Genomic DNA, 16583 nt, shown 5'->3' with positions numbered 1-16583 from the left:
ACTGGAACCATGTTCTGTGGTCTGAAGTGACAAGATGGTGTCAAGCGTGTGTGGCGGCAACCTGGTGAGCAGTACAAAGACAAGTGTGTCTTGCCTACAGTCAAGCATGGTGGTGGGAGTGTCATGGTCTGGGGCTGCACGAGTGCTGCCGGCACTGGGGAGCTACAGTTCATTGAGGGAACCATGAATGCCAACATGTACTGTGACATACTGAAGCAGAGCATGATCCCCTCCCTTCAGAGACTGGGCCGCAGGGCAGTATTCCAACATGATAACGACCACAAACACACCTCCAAGACGACCACTGCCTTGCTAAAGAAGTTGAGGGTAAAGGTGATGGACTGTCCAAGCATGTCTCCAGACCTAAATCCTATTGAGCATCTGTGGGGCATCCTCAAACGGAAAGTGGAGGAGTGTAAGGTCTCTAACATCCACCAGCTCAGTGGTGTCGTCATGGAGGAGTGGAAGAGGACTCCAGTGGCAAACTGTGAAGCTCTGGTGACCTCTATGCCCAAGAGGCATTGAGTGCTGGAAAATAATGGTGGCCACACAAAATATTAACACTTTGGGCCCAATTTGGACATTTTCACTTAGGGGTGTACTCACTCTTGTTGCCAGCGGTTTAAACATTAATGGCTGTGTGTTGTTTTATTTTGAGGGGACAGCAAATTTACACTGTTATACAAGTTGTACACTCATTACTTTACATTGTAGCAAAGTGTCATTTCTTCATTGTTGTCACATGAAAAGATAATCAAATATTTACAAAAATGTGAGGGGTATACTCCCTTTTGTGAGATACTGTATGTGCTGTATGACATGTATGTGCTGTATGACATCTATGTGCTGTATGACATGTATGTGATCTATGACATGTATGTGCTGTATGACATGTATGTGCTATATGACATGTATGACATGTATGTGCTGTATGACATGTATGACATGTATGTGCTATATGACATGTATGACATTTATGTGCTGAATGACATGTATGTGCTGTATGACATGTATGTGCTGTATGACATGTATGTGATCTATGACATGTATGTGCTATATGACGTGTATGACATGTATGTGCTGTATGACATGCATGTGCTATATGACATGTACATGCTCTATGACATGTATGTGCTATATGACATGTATGACATGTATGTGCTGTATGACATGTATGACATGTATGTGCTCTATGACATGTATGTGCTATATGACATGTATGACATGTATGTGCTCTGACATGTATGTGCTCTGACATGTATGTGCTCAATGACATGTATGTGCTATATGACATGTATGACATGTATGTGCTGTATGACATGCATGTGCTATATGACATGTACATGCTCTATGACATGTATGTGCTATATGACATGTATGACATGTATGTGCTGTATGACATGTATGTGCTCTATGACATGTATGTGCTGTATGACATGTATGTGCTGTATGACATGTATGTGCTCTGACATGTATATGCTCTATGACATGTATGTGCTATATGACATGTATGACATGTATGTGCTGTATGACATGTATGTGCTGTATGACATGTATGTGATCTATGACATGTATGTGCTATATGACGTGTATGACATGTATGTGCTGTATGACATGTATGAGCTATATGACATGTATGACATGTATGTGCTGTATGACATGTATGACATGTATGTGCTGTATGACATGTATGACGTATGTGCTATATGACATGTATGACATGTATGTGCTCTGACATGTATGACATGTATGTGCTCTGACATGTATGTGCTCTATGACATGTATGTGCTAAATGACATGTATGACATGTATGTGCTGTATGACATATATGTGCTCTATGACATGTATGTGATCTATGACATGTATGTGCTATATGACGTGTATGACATGTGTATGCTGTATGACATGCATGTGCTATATGACATGTACATGCTCTATGACATGTATGTGCTATATGACATGTATGACATGTATGTGCTGTATGACATGTATGTGCTATATGACATGTATGACATGTATGTGCTCTGACATGTATGACATGTATGTGCTCTGACATGTATGTGCTCTATGACATGTATGTGCTATATGACATGTATGACATGTATGTGCTGTATGACATGTATGTGCTCTATGACATGTATGTGCTGTATGACATGTATGTGATCTATGACATGTATGTGCTATATGATGTGTATGACATGTATGTGCTATATGACATGTATGACATGTATGTGCTGTATGACATGTATGTGCTATATGACATGTATGACATGTATGTGCTCTATAACATGTATGTGCTATATGACATGTATGTGCAGTATGACATGTATGACATGTATGTGCTGTATGACATGTATGTGCTCTATGACATGTATGTGCTGTATGACATGTATGTGCTGTATGACATGTATGTGCTATATGACATGTATGACATGTATGTGCTGTATGACATGTATGTGCTCTATGACATGTATGTGCTGTATGACATGTATGTGCAGTATGACATGTATGACATGTATGTGCTGTATGACATTTATGTGCTATATGACATGTATGACATGTATGTGCTCTATAACATGTATGTGCTATATGACATGTATGACATGTATGTGCTGTATGACATTTATGTGCTATATGACATGTATGACATGTATGTGCTCTATAACATGTATGTGCTATATGACATGTATGACATGTATGTGCTGTATGACATGTATGTGCTGTATGACATGTATGACATGTATGTGCTCTATAACATGTGTGTGCTATATGACATGTATGACATGTATGTGCTGTATGACATGTATGACATGTATGTGCTGTATGACATGTATGTGCTATATGACATGTATGACATGTATGTGCTGTATGACATGTATGTGCTATATGACATGTGTGCTGTATGACATGTATGTGCTGTATGACATGTATGTGCTCTATGACATGTATGAAATGTATGTGCTGTATGACATTTATGTGCTCTATGACATGTATGTGCTGTATGACATGTATGAGCTGTATGACATTTATATGCTCTATGACATGTATGTGCTGTATGACATGTATATGCTGTATGACATATATGTGCTCTATGACATGTATGTGCTACATGACATGTATGACATGTATGTGCAGTATGACATGTATGACATGTCTATGCTATATGACATGTATGACATATATGTGCTTTATGACATGTATGACATGTATGTGCTGTAGATGTGCTAATGGACATATTCCCTGGCTACGATTATAATGAACTTTCATGAGATGTAGTCAAAGTAAATTATGACCTTTATAACGTATGTCTCTGACTGTCTGTATGAGACTGTGTGTGTTTGTGTGTGTCTCACCACGCGTCCACAGCGATTGTTGTGAAGGTTCATCAGAGCCCTGGCATCCCGGACAGTCTTCTCCTTGGCATCTATAAAAACTTTTGCAAACTTTATCCCATAGTTGATGTTGTCGCTGCAGCCGCCCCAGTCAAAGTCTCCTCGCTGATCAGATGCTCGGCCCCGTTTCCCAGGGTCGCATGAGCAGCTCCTCAGCTCCCCCTGGCTGCAGGCCCTTGTAAGGGCGTAGACCACGCCTGCAGACGACACCGCATACACAAACGCTGCCTCACGGCTACCTGTGGAGAGGGTTTTATTCACAGAATGAAGAACAAACACACACACACTGACCTCCTGACCACCTCACCTATTGACCCTCCTGATCTCCTGACCCTCATAAACTTGACCGTCCTGATCTCCTGACCTCTAGATCTTCTTGATCTCCTGATTGTTTGACCTCCTTACCCCCCTGACCTCCTGATCTTCTGACACAATTGATCTCCTGACCTCTGCATTCCTCCTGACCTCCTGACACAATTGATCTCTTGATCACCTGAACACCTATTATTTTATACCTTTGATCTCCTGCCCATCCTGGGCTAGCTGACCCTCCTGTATGACATCAACTCAGCCAACTGCTCCATCAAGTCAGGACACATTTCTGTCACTTTGTCCCTCTGTTACTGTGTCTCTGTTATTGTGTCTCTCTGTTACTGTGTCTCTGTTACTGTCTCTCTGTTACTGTGTCTCTCTGTTACTGTGTCTCTGTTATTGTGTCTCTGTTACTGTGTCTCTGTTATTGTGTCTCTGTTATTGTGTCTCTGTGTTACTGTGTCTCTGTTACTGTCTCTCTGTTACTGTGTCTCTCTGTTACTGTGTCTCTGTTATTGTGTCTCTCTGTTACTGTGTCTCTGTTACTGTCTCTCTGTTACTGTGTCTCTCTGTTACTGTGTCTCTGTCACTTTGTCCCTCTGTTACTGTGTCTCTGTTATTGTGTCTCTCTGTTACTGTGTCTCTGTTACTGTCTCTCTGTTACTGTGTCTCTCTGTTACTGTGTCTCTGTTATTGTGTCTCTGTTTCTGTGTCTCTGTTATTGTGTCTCTGTTATTGTGTCTCTCTGTTACTGTCTCTCTGTTACTGTGTCTCTGTTACTGTGTCTCTGTTACTGTCTCTCTGTTATTGTGTCTCTCTGTTACTGTGTCTCTGTTACTGTGTCTCTGTCACTGTGTCTCTGTTACTGTGTCTCTGTTATTGTGTTTCTCTGTTACTGTCTCTCTGTTACGCTCTCTCTGTTACTGTCTTTCTCTGTTAATGTGTCTGAAAAAGAGCATTTCACTACAATACCCAAGAGAAAACTACACTGCAATATACAACAATACACTACAATATCTACAATGCCCTAGAGGAAACTATACAATACATTACAATATGCTACAATTCCCTAGAGCAGATCTGGGCAAACTACGGCCCGCGGGCCACATCTGGCCCTTTGTACGTCCCTGTCCGGCCCGCGTGAGGCCAATCATAAATTATAGGGATGCACGAGGTTTCTCATGTGGCCCACTGGAGGTCATTTTATAGGGCTCTGGCAGTGCTCCTGTTCCTCCTCGCACAAAGGAGCAGATACCGGTCCTGCTGCTGGGTTGATGCCCTTCTACTGCCCTGTCCAGCTCTCCTCGTGTAATGGCCCGTCTCCTGGTATCTCCTCCATGCTCCTGAGACTGTACAGGGAGACACAGCAAACCCACTTGCGACGGCACGTATGGATGTGCTATCCTGAAGGAGCTGGACTACCTGTACAACCTGAATGGGCTGCAGGTACCGCCTCATGCTACCAGAAGTGACAAGGACAATAGCAAAATGCAACACTAGAGAAGAATCAGTCAGGAAGAATAAGGAGAGAGCAATTGTCTGTGGCCACCACCTGCAAAACCATTTCCTTTTTAGGGGTTGTCTTGCTGTTACCTCTCCAGTGCTCCTGTTGTCACTTTCATTTTCACCATAACAGGGGACATTGATTCAGAATTGCTTATGCATCCTAACTGGAGAGATTGATATCCTGAAGTTTAACTGACTTGCTCCAACACAATACAATAGAGGAAACTACAATACAATATACAACAATACATTACAACATGCTAGAGTATACTACAGGACACTAAAATATACTAGAATACCCAAAAGAAAACTACAATACACTACAATACTCCAGAGGAAACTAAACTACAATATACAACAGTATACTACAGGACACTACAATATACTGCAATTCCCTGGAGGAAACTACACTACAATATACAACAGTATACTACAGGACACTACAATATACTGCAATTCCCTGGAGGAAACTACACTACAATATACTACAGGACCCTACAATATACTAAAATACCCCAAAGGAAACTACAATACAACATACAACAATAACCACAATATACTACAAGACACTATGAAATTCAATAATACCATACAGGAAACTACACTAGAATATACTTCAGGACACTAAAATGTACTACAGGACTCCATAAGATACCACGGGACAATATAATAAATTACAATACCCTACAGGAAACTACACTACAATGAAATATATTATAATACATTACCATATACTACAATACTCCACAATATGGTACAATACACTACAATATACTACAATAAACCACAATATACTACAATACACTATAAAACCCACTCTCCTCTATCACTCAACTCCCGTACCTCTCTCCTCTATCACTCAACTCCCGTACCTCTCTCCTCTATCACTCAACTCCCGTACCTCTCTCCTCTATCACTCAACTCCCATACCTCTCTCCTCTATCACTCAACTCCCGTACCTCTCTCCTCTATCACTCAACTCCCGTACCTCTCTCCTCTATCACTCAACTCCCGTACCTCTCTCCTCTACCGTCCTCTTCCTCCTGTACCTCTCTCCTCCACTACCTCTCCTCTACTGTCCTCCAATTCTACCTTGCTCCTCTCTCTCTCCTCATCTACCCCTCTCTATTTCTACCTCTCTCCCCTTCACTCTAATCTCCTCCTCTTCTTCAGCTCCCCTCTTCTCCTCTACAAGTCAGAGTGGTGATTCATCGCAGCAGCGTGTTTGTGTGACAGAGAGAAAATCTCTTCAAATATTTACTTCTACATTTCTGTTTACGCCTCCTTTGAATGGCGCCCCTCCCCTCCCCAAGTATGTCAGTATCAGATAGTATGTCATTATCAGCAAGTAGCTGGGCAGGATATCAGCCCCCCCGAGTATGTCAGTTTCAGATTGTATGTCAGTATCAGCTAGTATGTCAGTATCAGATAGTATGTCAGTATCAGCTAGTATGTCAGTATCAGATAGTATGTCAGTATCAGCTAATAGCTGGGCAGGGTGTCAGCCCCCTCCCAGTATGTCATTATCAGCTAGTAGGTGTCAGCCGATGCCAAGAGGCCAGCGACAACCTTAAAGTAGCTACAGGAATTTCTGTCATGAACTGGGCACTCACTGAATATTACAACCATTGTGTTAATTCTCCAAAAGTCTGAACTGTGGGGTAGGGTGGCGAAACAAGCCATTTCTCACAAAAAAAGATAATCTAAAAATATGTGTATATACTTTGCTGACAGGCACTGTCTCCCAAAACCGTTTTGGAGACATGTTATGGTTTGCTTCAACCAGGCTGGAAATATTTGGTCTTAAATCCAAAGATATTTTCTGGTGAAAAAGTCAAAATAGCGGATAAAAAGATTAATGACCTTGGCCCAGTCAGAACCTCCATCCTATAGAAAATCTTTGGACTGACCAAATGAGGTCTGGACATAGAAGATCCATTTTCAATATGACTGAGCTGGAACTCTTGGATAAATTCCCCCCAAAACATTGATAGAGACTTATGCAATCAGACTAAAAGAATTAGTTTATTTATTTTATTGTCCATTTGCTTTTCTATTAAATATTGTAAGTTACAAGATCTCATTAACAGTAAAAAATTTAAAAGGCTGACATGAATTTTCTTGCTTTCATCCTTTACCCAAAGTTTAGGTAAATGATGATGGACTCTATCAGATATACCCCAGCACTATACATCCACCCACGATACACCCCCCCCCCCACTATACATCCACCCACGATACACCCCATCACTATACACCCCAGCACTATACATCCACCCACGATACACCCCACCACTATACACCCCAGCACTATACATCCACCCACGATACACCCCCCCCCACTATACATCCACCCACGATACACCCCACCACTATACACCCCAGCACTATACATCCACCCACGATACACCCCCCCCCCACTATACATCCACCCACGATACACCCCATCACTATACACCCCAGCACTATACATCCATCCACGATACACCCCACCACTATACACCCCAGCACTATACATCCACCCACGATACACCCCCCCCCCACTATACATCCACCCACGATACACCCCACCACTATACACCCCAGCACTATACATCCACCCACGATACACCCCCCCCCACTATACATCCACCCACGATACACCCCCCCCACTATACATCCACCCACGATACACCTCACCACTTTACATCCACCCACGATACACCCCACCACTATACACCCCAGCACTATACATCCACCCACGATACACCCCCCCCCCCACTATACATCCACCCACGATACACCCCACCACTATACACCCCAGCACTATACATCCACCCACGATACACCCCCCCCCACTATACATCCACCCACGATACACCCCAGCACTATACATCCACCCACGATACACCCCCCCCACTATACATCCACCCACGATACACCCCCCCCACTATACATCCACCCACGATACACCTCACCACTTTACATCCACCCACGATACACCCCAGCACTATACACCCCAGCACTATACATCCATCCATGATACACCCCAGCCCTATACATCCACCCACGATACACCCCACCACTGCACATCCACCCACGATACACCCCAGCACTATACATCCACCCACGATACACCCCACCACTATACATCCACCCACGATACACCCCCACTATACATCCACCCACGATACACCCCCCACTACATGTCCACCCATGATACACCCCAGCACTATACATCCACCCACGATACACCCCACCACTATACACCCCCCACTATACATCCACCCACGATACACCCCCCCACTATACATCCACCCATGATACACCCCCCCCACTACATGTCCACCCATGATGCACAATCTACACCCCATTATACATTCACCAAAATACAACCCCCACTATATATCCAACTACGATATATCCACCTTAGATTCCCCCCACAAAACATCCAGAGACGATATATCAACCCACAATATACCCCACCACTATACATCCCTGTCTCCAAAGGACCAGACTCACTCCGAAGCATGACTCGTCCGAAAACGGTGTGGTCTCGGTCCAGGGTGGAGCAGTTCCAGCGATGATGTCTAAACTGGTGCTGACACTCCCTGATCCAGTCCTGAGCTCCCGCTCCGAGAGAGGTCATGACATCAGGATGGCGTTGGCACAGCTGACGCTGCTTATTGACCAGCCCTGGGATGTTGTCACAGATCACACGTGCTCCCAATGCACCAATGTACCTGCAGACACAAACACATGCATATGCTATCACACACTCCCAACATAGTTGTGTTCACCTTTGGGGAGATTCAAGACTATTTAAACAAGAAACCAGACAAGCCTAGTTCAGCCGGCCTGCAATAAAATGTGTTAATCGTGGCTGCCCTCTCGAGAATCGAACCCGGGTTGCCCACATGAAAGGCATTGTCGTTAACCACTACGCCTGTAGTTAAAATCATTATACTTGTAGTGTCTGTAGTTGAAGTCATTAACCCTGTAGCGTCTGTAGAATGTTGGCTACAGGATTGATGTGACCGAGTGAAGGAGGTGTCAAACAAATCTGCTCTGTATACTTTAGAGCTGTTACTGTGTGGAGGTTGCAAACTCTTGACATGACTGAATCAAAAATGTCTTGTAAAATGCAGTTGAAAAGTAAACCAAAGAGCCATAAAGGGGGAATATAAACATCAGGATTTACAGGGAAGGGCGTAGTGTGAGAACGGTTGTTTGATTATGCATAATATTGCGTATTGAGCCAATAAATATTGCTCAGGGTTTTATCACACTTTTCTGGCCATGGTTGATGCACTGTTCCACTAGACCTTCCACAAGCTTAGGTGGAAGTGTCCAGAACTGAAGTTCCTACTCTTAGACAACACATCTGCCACAGTTTCAATGGATTTGAGGGGGAGATTATCACATTTATATATGGGCGTGGATGGAGACGAGGGAGGGTTTATTCTGTTTTACAACAGAAGCCGATGCAGCAAATATTGTACATATTGCCCCTTAAACTTAACGTCTGGAATGATACCTAGTCTTAATGTTTAGAATGATACCTAACCTTAACGTCTGGGAAGATACCTAGCCTTAACGTCTGGAATGATACATAACCTTAATGTCTGGAATGATACCTAACCTTAACGTCTGTAATGATACCTAGACTTAACGCCTGGGATGATACCTAGCCTTAACGTCTGGAATGATACCTAGCCTTAACGTCTGGAATGATACCTAGCCTTAACGTCTGGGATGATACCTAGCCTTAACGTCTGGAATTATACCTAGCCTTAACATCTGGAACGATACCTATCTTTAACATCTGGGATGATACCTAGCCTTAACGTCTGGAATGATACCTAACCTTTACGTCTGGGATGATACCTAGCCTTTACGTCTGGGATGATACCTAGCCTTTACGTCTGGGATGATACCTAGCCTTAACGTCTGGGATGATATCTAGTCTTAACGTCTGGGATGAAACCTAGCCTTAACGTCTGGGATGATACCTAGCCTTAACGTCTGGGATAATACCTAGTCTTAACGTCTGGGATGATACCTAGCCTTAACGTCTGGGATGATACCTACCCTAATCATGCTTAGTTGAACAAGTGACCAATGGATATTTATCTTATATTTATCTTAACATCAAGTGAATTTAAATATATGAAACACAGTTAAATCATGATACCTTGTTGTAGCTAATACACACACCCAGACACAGAGGCTCACACATGCACACACACGAACCCCATCTTCTGAAATTCCCAAACCACATTTATGTTCTTAATCTACACAAACTGGTTATTGCACATTCCTCCCAAGACCCTTCCTCCCACACACACACACACATACACACACGCAGGTTATTGCACACTAACATACTTTCACATATTTTCCCACATCAACTCTTGTCTGGCTGCTAAATTAACAACTGTTTCTCTCACTGTGTGTGTGTGTGTCGGTGTGTGTGTGTGTTTGGGGGTACCTGGTAATTTAATGACCATTTTGCCTGCAGATTCCAGCTGAGCATGTGCAGCAAAACAGTGCCAACATCAATTATATTTATTGTTTTATTGCAGATCTATTAGAATAGTATTATATCCTGATTATGGCTCTATTATAAATTAATGTTAACGCCTTATTATTTTAATATTATAAACTTGAATTAAAGTTTTATGGTAACTGTTGACGTTTAAGCTCTGTCTGGACGACAATCACAAAGTCATGTGAAAAACTACTAGCAAAGCTTTTGTGTTTTGTTCTACTTTATGAAAAGATCAGTGTTATGAGTTCATGCTGTCTATTTCCTTCTGTGTCTGTATTCAATTAATGGAAATTATTTTCATTTGAAATTTCACGAAGTCTGATCCACAGCCTGAGATGACCAACTCCACATCAACGAATCCACTACGTGATACAGCAGTTAGTTAATCAGTCACCCATACATTCAGACAGTTAGTTAAACCATTCAGACATGCTAATAATATGATTTAAATGTAATACCAAATAAAATCCCTTCCCTGATGAGGAATACAAGTACAAAGCCGGTAGTCCAAAGGTCAAAACATTGTTTTCGTTAATAATAATAATAATAATAGGACATTTACAATCAAATGATTAACGATATTGTTTGTTATAATGTTCTAGTCTTAAAGATTACGCACCTTGTGGCTTCTATGCTATAACAGTTGTAGTTTTCCCCCTCAATGGACTCGCAATGACTCCTTGTCAATTCAAATCAATATATACTTTTGTTAAACGTTTTATATAATATTAACGGTACTGACCACCACGAAGAGTCCACTCTCGGTGTCAGAACCAGCAGTAGCAGCAGACACGTGCAGTAGAGCCGCTGACTGGCACCGGGACCCAGGTCACACGAGGAGGAAGATGATGTCCCGGTGCCGTTCCGGGCCGTATGCCTCCCTCCAGCAACGGCCCGACATCGCGAGGCACCGCAAGCCTTACTCCAAGTGAACATGACTGCCCCCCGTGAGTTGTACCCAGTAACAGACTGACAGAAGAGGGAACCAGTTCCACCCGGAGACTCTTCACAAAATAAAATCCCCAAAACTCAACCTCAGTTTTCTCCGCGTTTTTTTTCAGGCATCGCAGTTCCCCGGTGCGGTCAGTCCGGTGTCTAAGTAGCGCAGCCGGTGTGCCATGTCCTCCACGCGCACATACTTGACAGAATAACGGCAGACAGTGTTATCTTCCCTAAAACGCGTGGCGGTAAATTTGATTGGTAATATCTGGATATTTTGCTGAATAGAGAAATAACGTCAGAGTCAGGAGATTTTTGTGTTTTCCAGTTTTGTGTTGAGTGGCAGGCTGTTATCCTTCTCGCAGCAGATAAACCGTGCGGTGCATGAGACAAACACTGGCTCTTATACCCTCCTGCAGTGATTCCCAACCAGGGATGTTAGGCCCACTAAGGGTACCTGGCCCATCCACAGTATTCTGCTTAAGATTCATGATTCCATAGGCATGTACACACTGTAAACCCGAATAAGTTAGCAGGACTCAAAAAATGTATGGCAACTGATTGCCTTAAAATATTTATGTTTATTTACTCAAAAGCCATTTGTCTGTGGAACTTACATATTTGGAGTTACCTGTACATGTACCTTTTGATTACTAGTCAATTGAATGGCTAAAAAAGTCAAATGAATGGTTTTCAGTTACTGAAACTTAAAATGGTAATTCTTCTCACTCGATATAGCTAAACAATTTTAGGTACAGCAACTGAGTATTTAATGTTGGAAAAAATTGTAAAGGAAATTAAATGATTGAAGTAATGACAACTAAGATAAAAATAAAAAGTTATGATTGAAATAACTCAAAACCTTTTGGTTCTAAACTTAAAAGTTTTGTGGGGCAACTGGTTGCCTTTAAAAGAAATGAGTACTACTCATACTGTAAGTCCCCAGAAAAAAAACTAAAAAAACTTAAACAGGGTTTCAAATAAATAGTCAACTGTGAATACTTAACATATCCTATGAATCCATATTTTGAAATATTGTAACCCACCTAGCACATGGACTAATCATTTCAGAAGTTGTCAAATGCACTGTGCTGTCAGATAAAAATCCTAGCCCTGTTGCCAGAAAGCCATGGTTAAAATAAAATTCCAAAAATTGAATCACGGCTTCAGGTGACATTTCTGGATAACCTGGGAACCTCAATAGAATTTCAGAAAGCTACCCACAAGGCATTGACTTGCAAAAATATACATACAAGCTGAAGTTTTGACAGGAAGATTCTTGATGTAATTGTTACAACCATTTCAGTAGGGGTGCAAAATATTTGTTTTTCTACATGATTGGATTACTTTAGACAAACGTATGTTTGATGTTTGTGTAGCTAAGATGAATTAATCAGTCAATGTACACCATAACAAAAACCATAATAAAACAATTCCAAAATATCAACCTGAAGCAGAGCATGCTGGGATTTTTTTTATTTTAAACATATTAAAATTGAGTAAAAGTCAGTATAACAGTATAAGTCAATAGAAACATTTCGCTCATTTCGAGCTACTCTTAGTAGAAACATTTGAGTAAGAAATACATTAGGGTTTACAGTGCATGAGGAGGTACTAAAGGAGTTATCTAGGCAGAACAAAATGTATGTGGATGTACAGTAAGTACAGGCATAGAGAAAAACACTGATGGGCGAAAAATCACAGAAGATATGCATTTTTTTGCGAGCTCTAAATCTACTGCACAAAAATCTATTATTTGAAATTGACATCAACAAATACTAGAGGAATGAGTTTGTCAGCTGGACATTCTTCAACTGATATAATACCAAACCACCCTGTTTACAACTGATACAATACCAAACCACCATGTTTACAACTGATACAATACCAAACCACCCTATTTGCAGTTGATACAATACCAAACCTCCCTGTTTACATCTGATACAATACCAAACCACCCTGTTTACAACTGATACAATACCAAATCACCCTGTTTACAACTGATACAATACCAAACCACCCTGTTTACAACTAATACAATACCAAACCTCCCTGTTTACAACTGATACAATACCAAACCACCATGTTTACAACTGATACAATACCAAACCACCCTATTTGCAGTTGATACAATACCAAACCTCCCTGTTTACATCTGATACAATACCAAACCACCCTGTTTACAACTGATACAATACCAAATCACCCTGTTTACAACTGATACAATACCAAATCACCCTGTTTACATCTGATACAATACCAAACCACCCTGTTTACAACTAATACAATACCAAACCTCCCTGTTTACATCTGATACAATACCAAACCACCCTATTTACAACTGATACAATACCAAACCACTCTGTTTACAACTGATACAATACCAAACCACATTGTTTTTCAACTGATACAATACCAAACCACATTGTTTTTCAACTGATACAATACCAAACCACCCTATTTACAACTGATACAATACCAAACCACTCTGTTTACAACTGATACAATACCAAACCACCCTGTTTACAACTGATACAATACCAAACCACCCTGTTTACAACTAATACAATACCAAACCACTCTGTTTACAACTGATACAATACCAAACCACCCTGTTTTTCAACTGATACAATACCAAACCACTCTGTTTACAACTGATACAATACCAAACCACCCTGTTTACAACTGATACAATACCAAACCACCCTATTTACCACCTCCGTTCAAACTTAGGAGGACATGAGGTCATGGCCCACACCTCCCAAGTACCAGGTCCTAAAGACTTGTTGCTGTCCCCGTCTAAAGTCCTCCTGGTTGTGTTGCAGATCAAGACGATACCTAACAATTCCAGCTGCCAGTATGCTGACTCTCCCTCCCCTGGTTGTCCCTGTCCTTGTCCATCTGGTCATGCTTCTGACCTGAATTAGGTTTTATAGTCTCTGGACACAGCCCAAATGCATGTATTAATTATTACAACTTGAACTCTTAAAATGTTTACCCAGCATAGCCAGAAGAGGACTAGTCACCCCTCCGAGCCTGGTTCCTCTCTAGGTTCCTTCTTAAATTTTGGAGTTTTTCCTACCCACTGTGCTTCAACACTGTTGTTGCTTGCTCCTTAGGGTTTCAGGCTGGGTGTTTTGTAAAAGGACTTTGTGACAACTGCTGATGTATAAAGGGCTTTATAAATAAATGTTATTCGATTTTGACTAACCGCCCACCGCTTAGTTCTGCCCCTCAGAGACCTTGTTGCACTACTCCCTTGTACTACTGGACTTTGACACTGCCTTGCAAAAGTCTGATAAGTATGTTCTTAGTTGTTACATGTATGTGTCTACCTCGGGAACCTCATTGCTGCTATCCCCGCATTTTAGTTGCACATACTACCTTACAACTGGCTCGATTTCCCAGTCAGAACATAGAAAAATAAAGGAAGGGAATGACAGAGAGAGAAATTAAGGAACAGAAAGAGAGACAGAGAAATGAAGGAGGTCTGACAAGGTTGGTGTGGGATCCGGTCTGGCTGCTGGGAGAAGGAGAGGGTTAGATAACAAGCAAAACTAGTCATTCAATAATTCCTAGAAGTATAGTTGGTAAATTGGTAATTGTAAAATGTTTCATGATTCACCATGGCAACAAAACCGTCAGCATGGTAACTGGCTAGTCACCATGGAAACACGCCTCTGTATGCATTGTAAAGCCTTAAGCAGTTATGGAGGTTAGAAGTGGTTAGAAGTGAGGAGTTAAATTGTTGTCATGCACTGGAGATTGATATTTTGAAATTGTTATTATTATCTAAATGATTGGTTTACTTCAGTATTATTTTGCATGTGTATTAACTGATTAATTTCTCTTAACCAAAAAAAGATCAAATACTGAAGTAAACCAATCATTTAGTTTTGTGCACCCGCTACTGAAATTATTTTTCTATAACCAATAACTATTCCATCTTGCTGTCAAAATGTAATCTGAATTCCAATATGAATTAACCATCTCTTTTGCAGACCAGTGCCTTGTTGGTGGTGTTGCAAAACTCTGGTGAAGTTCACAGGTTTTCCAGAAATCCCACTAGCTGCTGCTGGATTTCTGGAAATCAGGAAAGTTTGGAAAATTTAGCAATCATGACTTTCTGGCCACTGTACTGTGCCAAGCAAGACTTCCAAACAAGATCTCATTGGACATGTAATGTATTAAAAATCAATAACATCCTCTAGGAATTCAGATGAAGGACAACTGATTAAAAATAAATATGTTCAAAAAACTTCTCCTCTATTAACGAATGCAGTCAAGAGTGGTAGTTCACGAGTTCACTTGAAAGGGCAATATATACTGGGAAATGATAATGGAGGTGTGGTTTAGGATATTACACAATTCCTTTAAGTAAATACAACTCATATCTGACTAAGAATATTTGTGTATGCTTTCCCAATAATTTACTTAGTACCCAATGAAAATAAATATGTTTGACTAGCTCTAAACATGTAACTTCTGACTTTATTTTATTAACTTAAAAATATTAAAGCAACTGATTGCCTTAAGTTTTTTCAGTTCTTCTAACTTATTTTTGTTTTGTCCTGCTGGTATCTTAATCACTATGACCTGGTTCACATCCAACATGTTGCAGGTTTCAGACAGTCATACCTGTTCTACACAACATATTTCTATATTGACGTTCTGGAAAGTTGAGTCTTCCTCAAGAGAACCAGGTGTGAATGGTTTGAACTTAAACAGGAACACACACACACACACACACACAAAGGAAAGACCAAGCAGAGGAGGAGAAATGAGAAGAGGAGCCAAGTCTCTGTGAGGAGTCTTCCCTGTGTGTGTGTGTGTGTGTGTGTGTTTGAGTAGAATCGCTATGGACCAAATACAGAACATGTGTTTAAGAGTGCTGAGACAGCTCT

At 41.3% G+C, this 16583-nt stretch overlaps 1 protein-coding gene across 2 annotated transcripts in view; it reads right to left on the bottom strand.

The window, feature by feature from the left end:
* The window catches only part of LOC105007952 (protein Wnt-2b-A), a 33064-nt gene that overhangs the window by 4111 nt on the left and 12370 nt on the right, over nt 1-16583 (bottom strand). The window contains exons 1-3 of one of the 2 annotated variants that reach the window (XM_010867098.3): nt 11483-12027; nt 8712-8932; nt 3354-3631 (exon numbers count right to left, since the gene is read on the bottom strand). In XM_010867098.3, the coding sequence (XP_010865400.2) occupies nt 3354-3631; nt 8712-8932; nt 11483-11676 (693 nt within the window). In that variant the 5' untranslated portion in view covers nt 11677-12027. Of the gene's footprint in view, nt 1-3353; nt 3632-8711; nt 8933-11482; nt 12028-16583 lie in introns of those variants that run through there. The other variant, XM_020044988.1, reaches the window with a different exon arrangement.

The sequence above is a fragment of the Esox lucius genome, chromosome 12 (genome assembly GCF_011004845.1).
Source record: "Esox lucius isolate fEsoLuc1 chromosome 12, fEsoLuc1.pri, whole genome shotgun sequence".
Lineage (NCBI taxonomy): Eukaryota > Metazoa > Chordata > Actinopteri > Esociformes > Esocidae > Esox > Esox lucius.
Note: the sequence above shows the minus strand (reverse complement) of the source record. Positions and strands in the feature narration are given on the sequence as shown.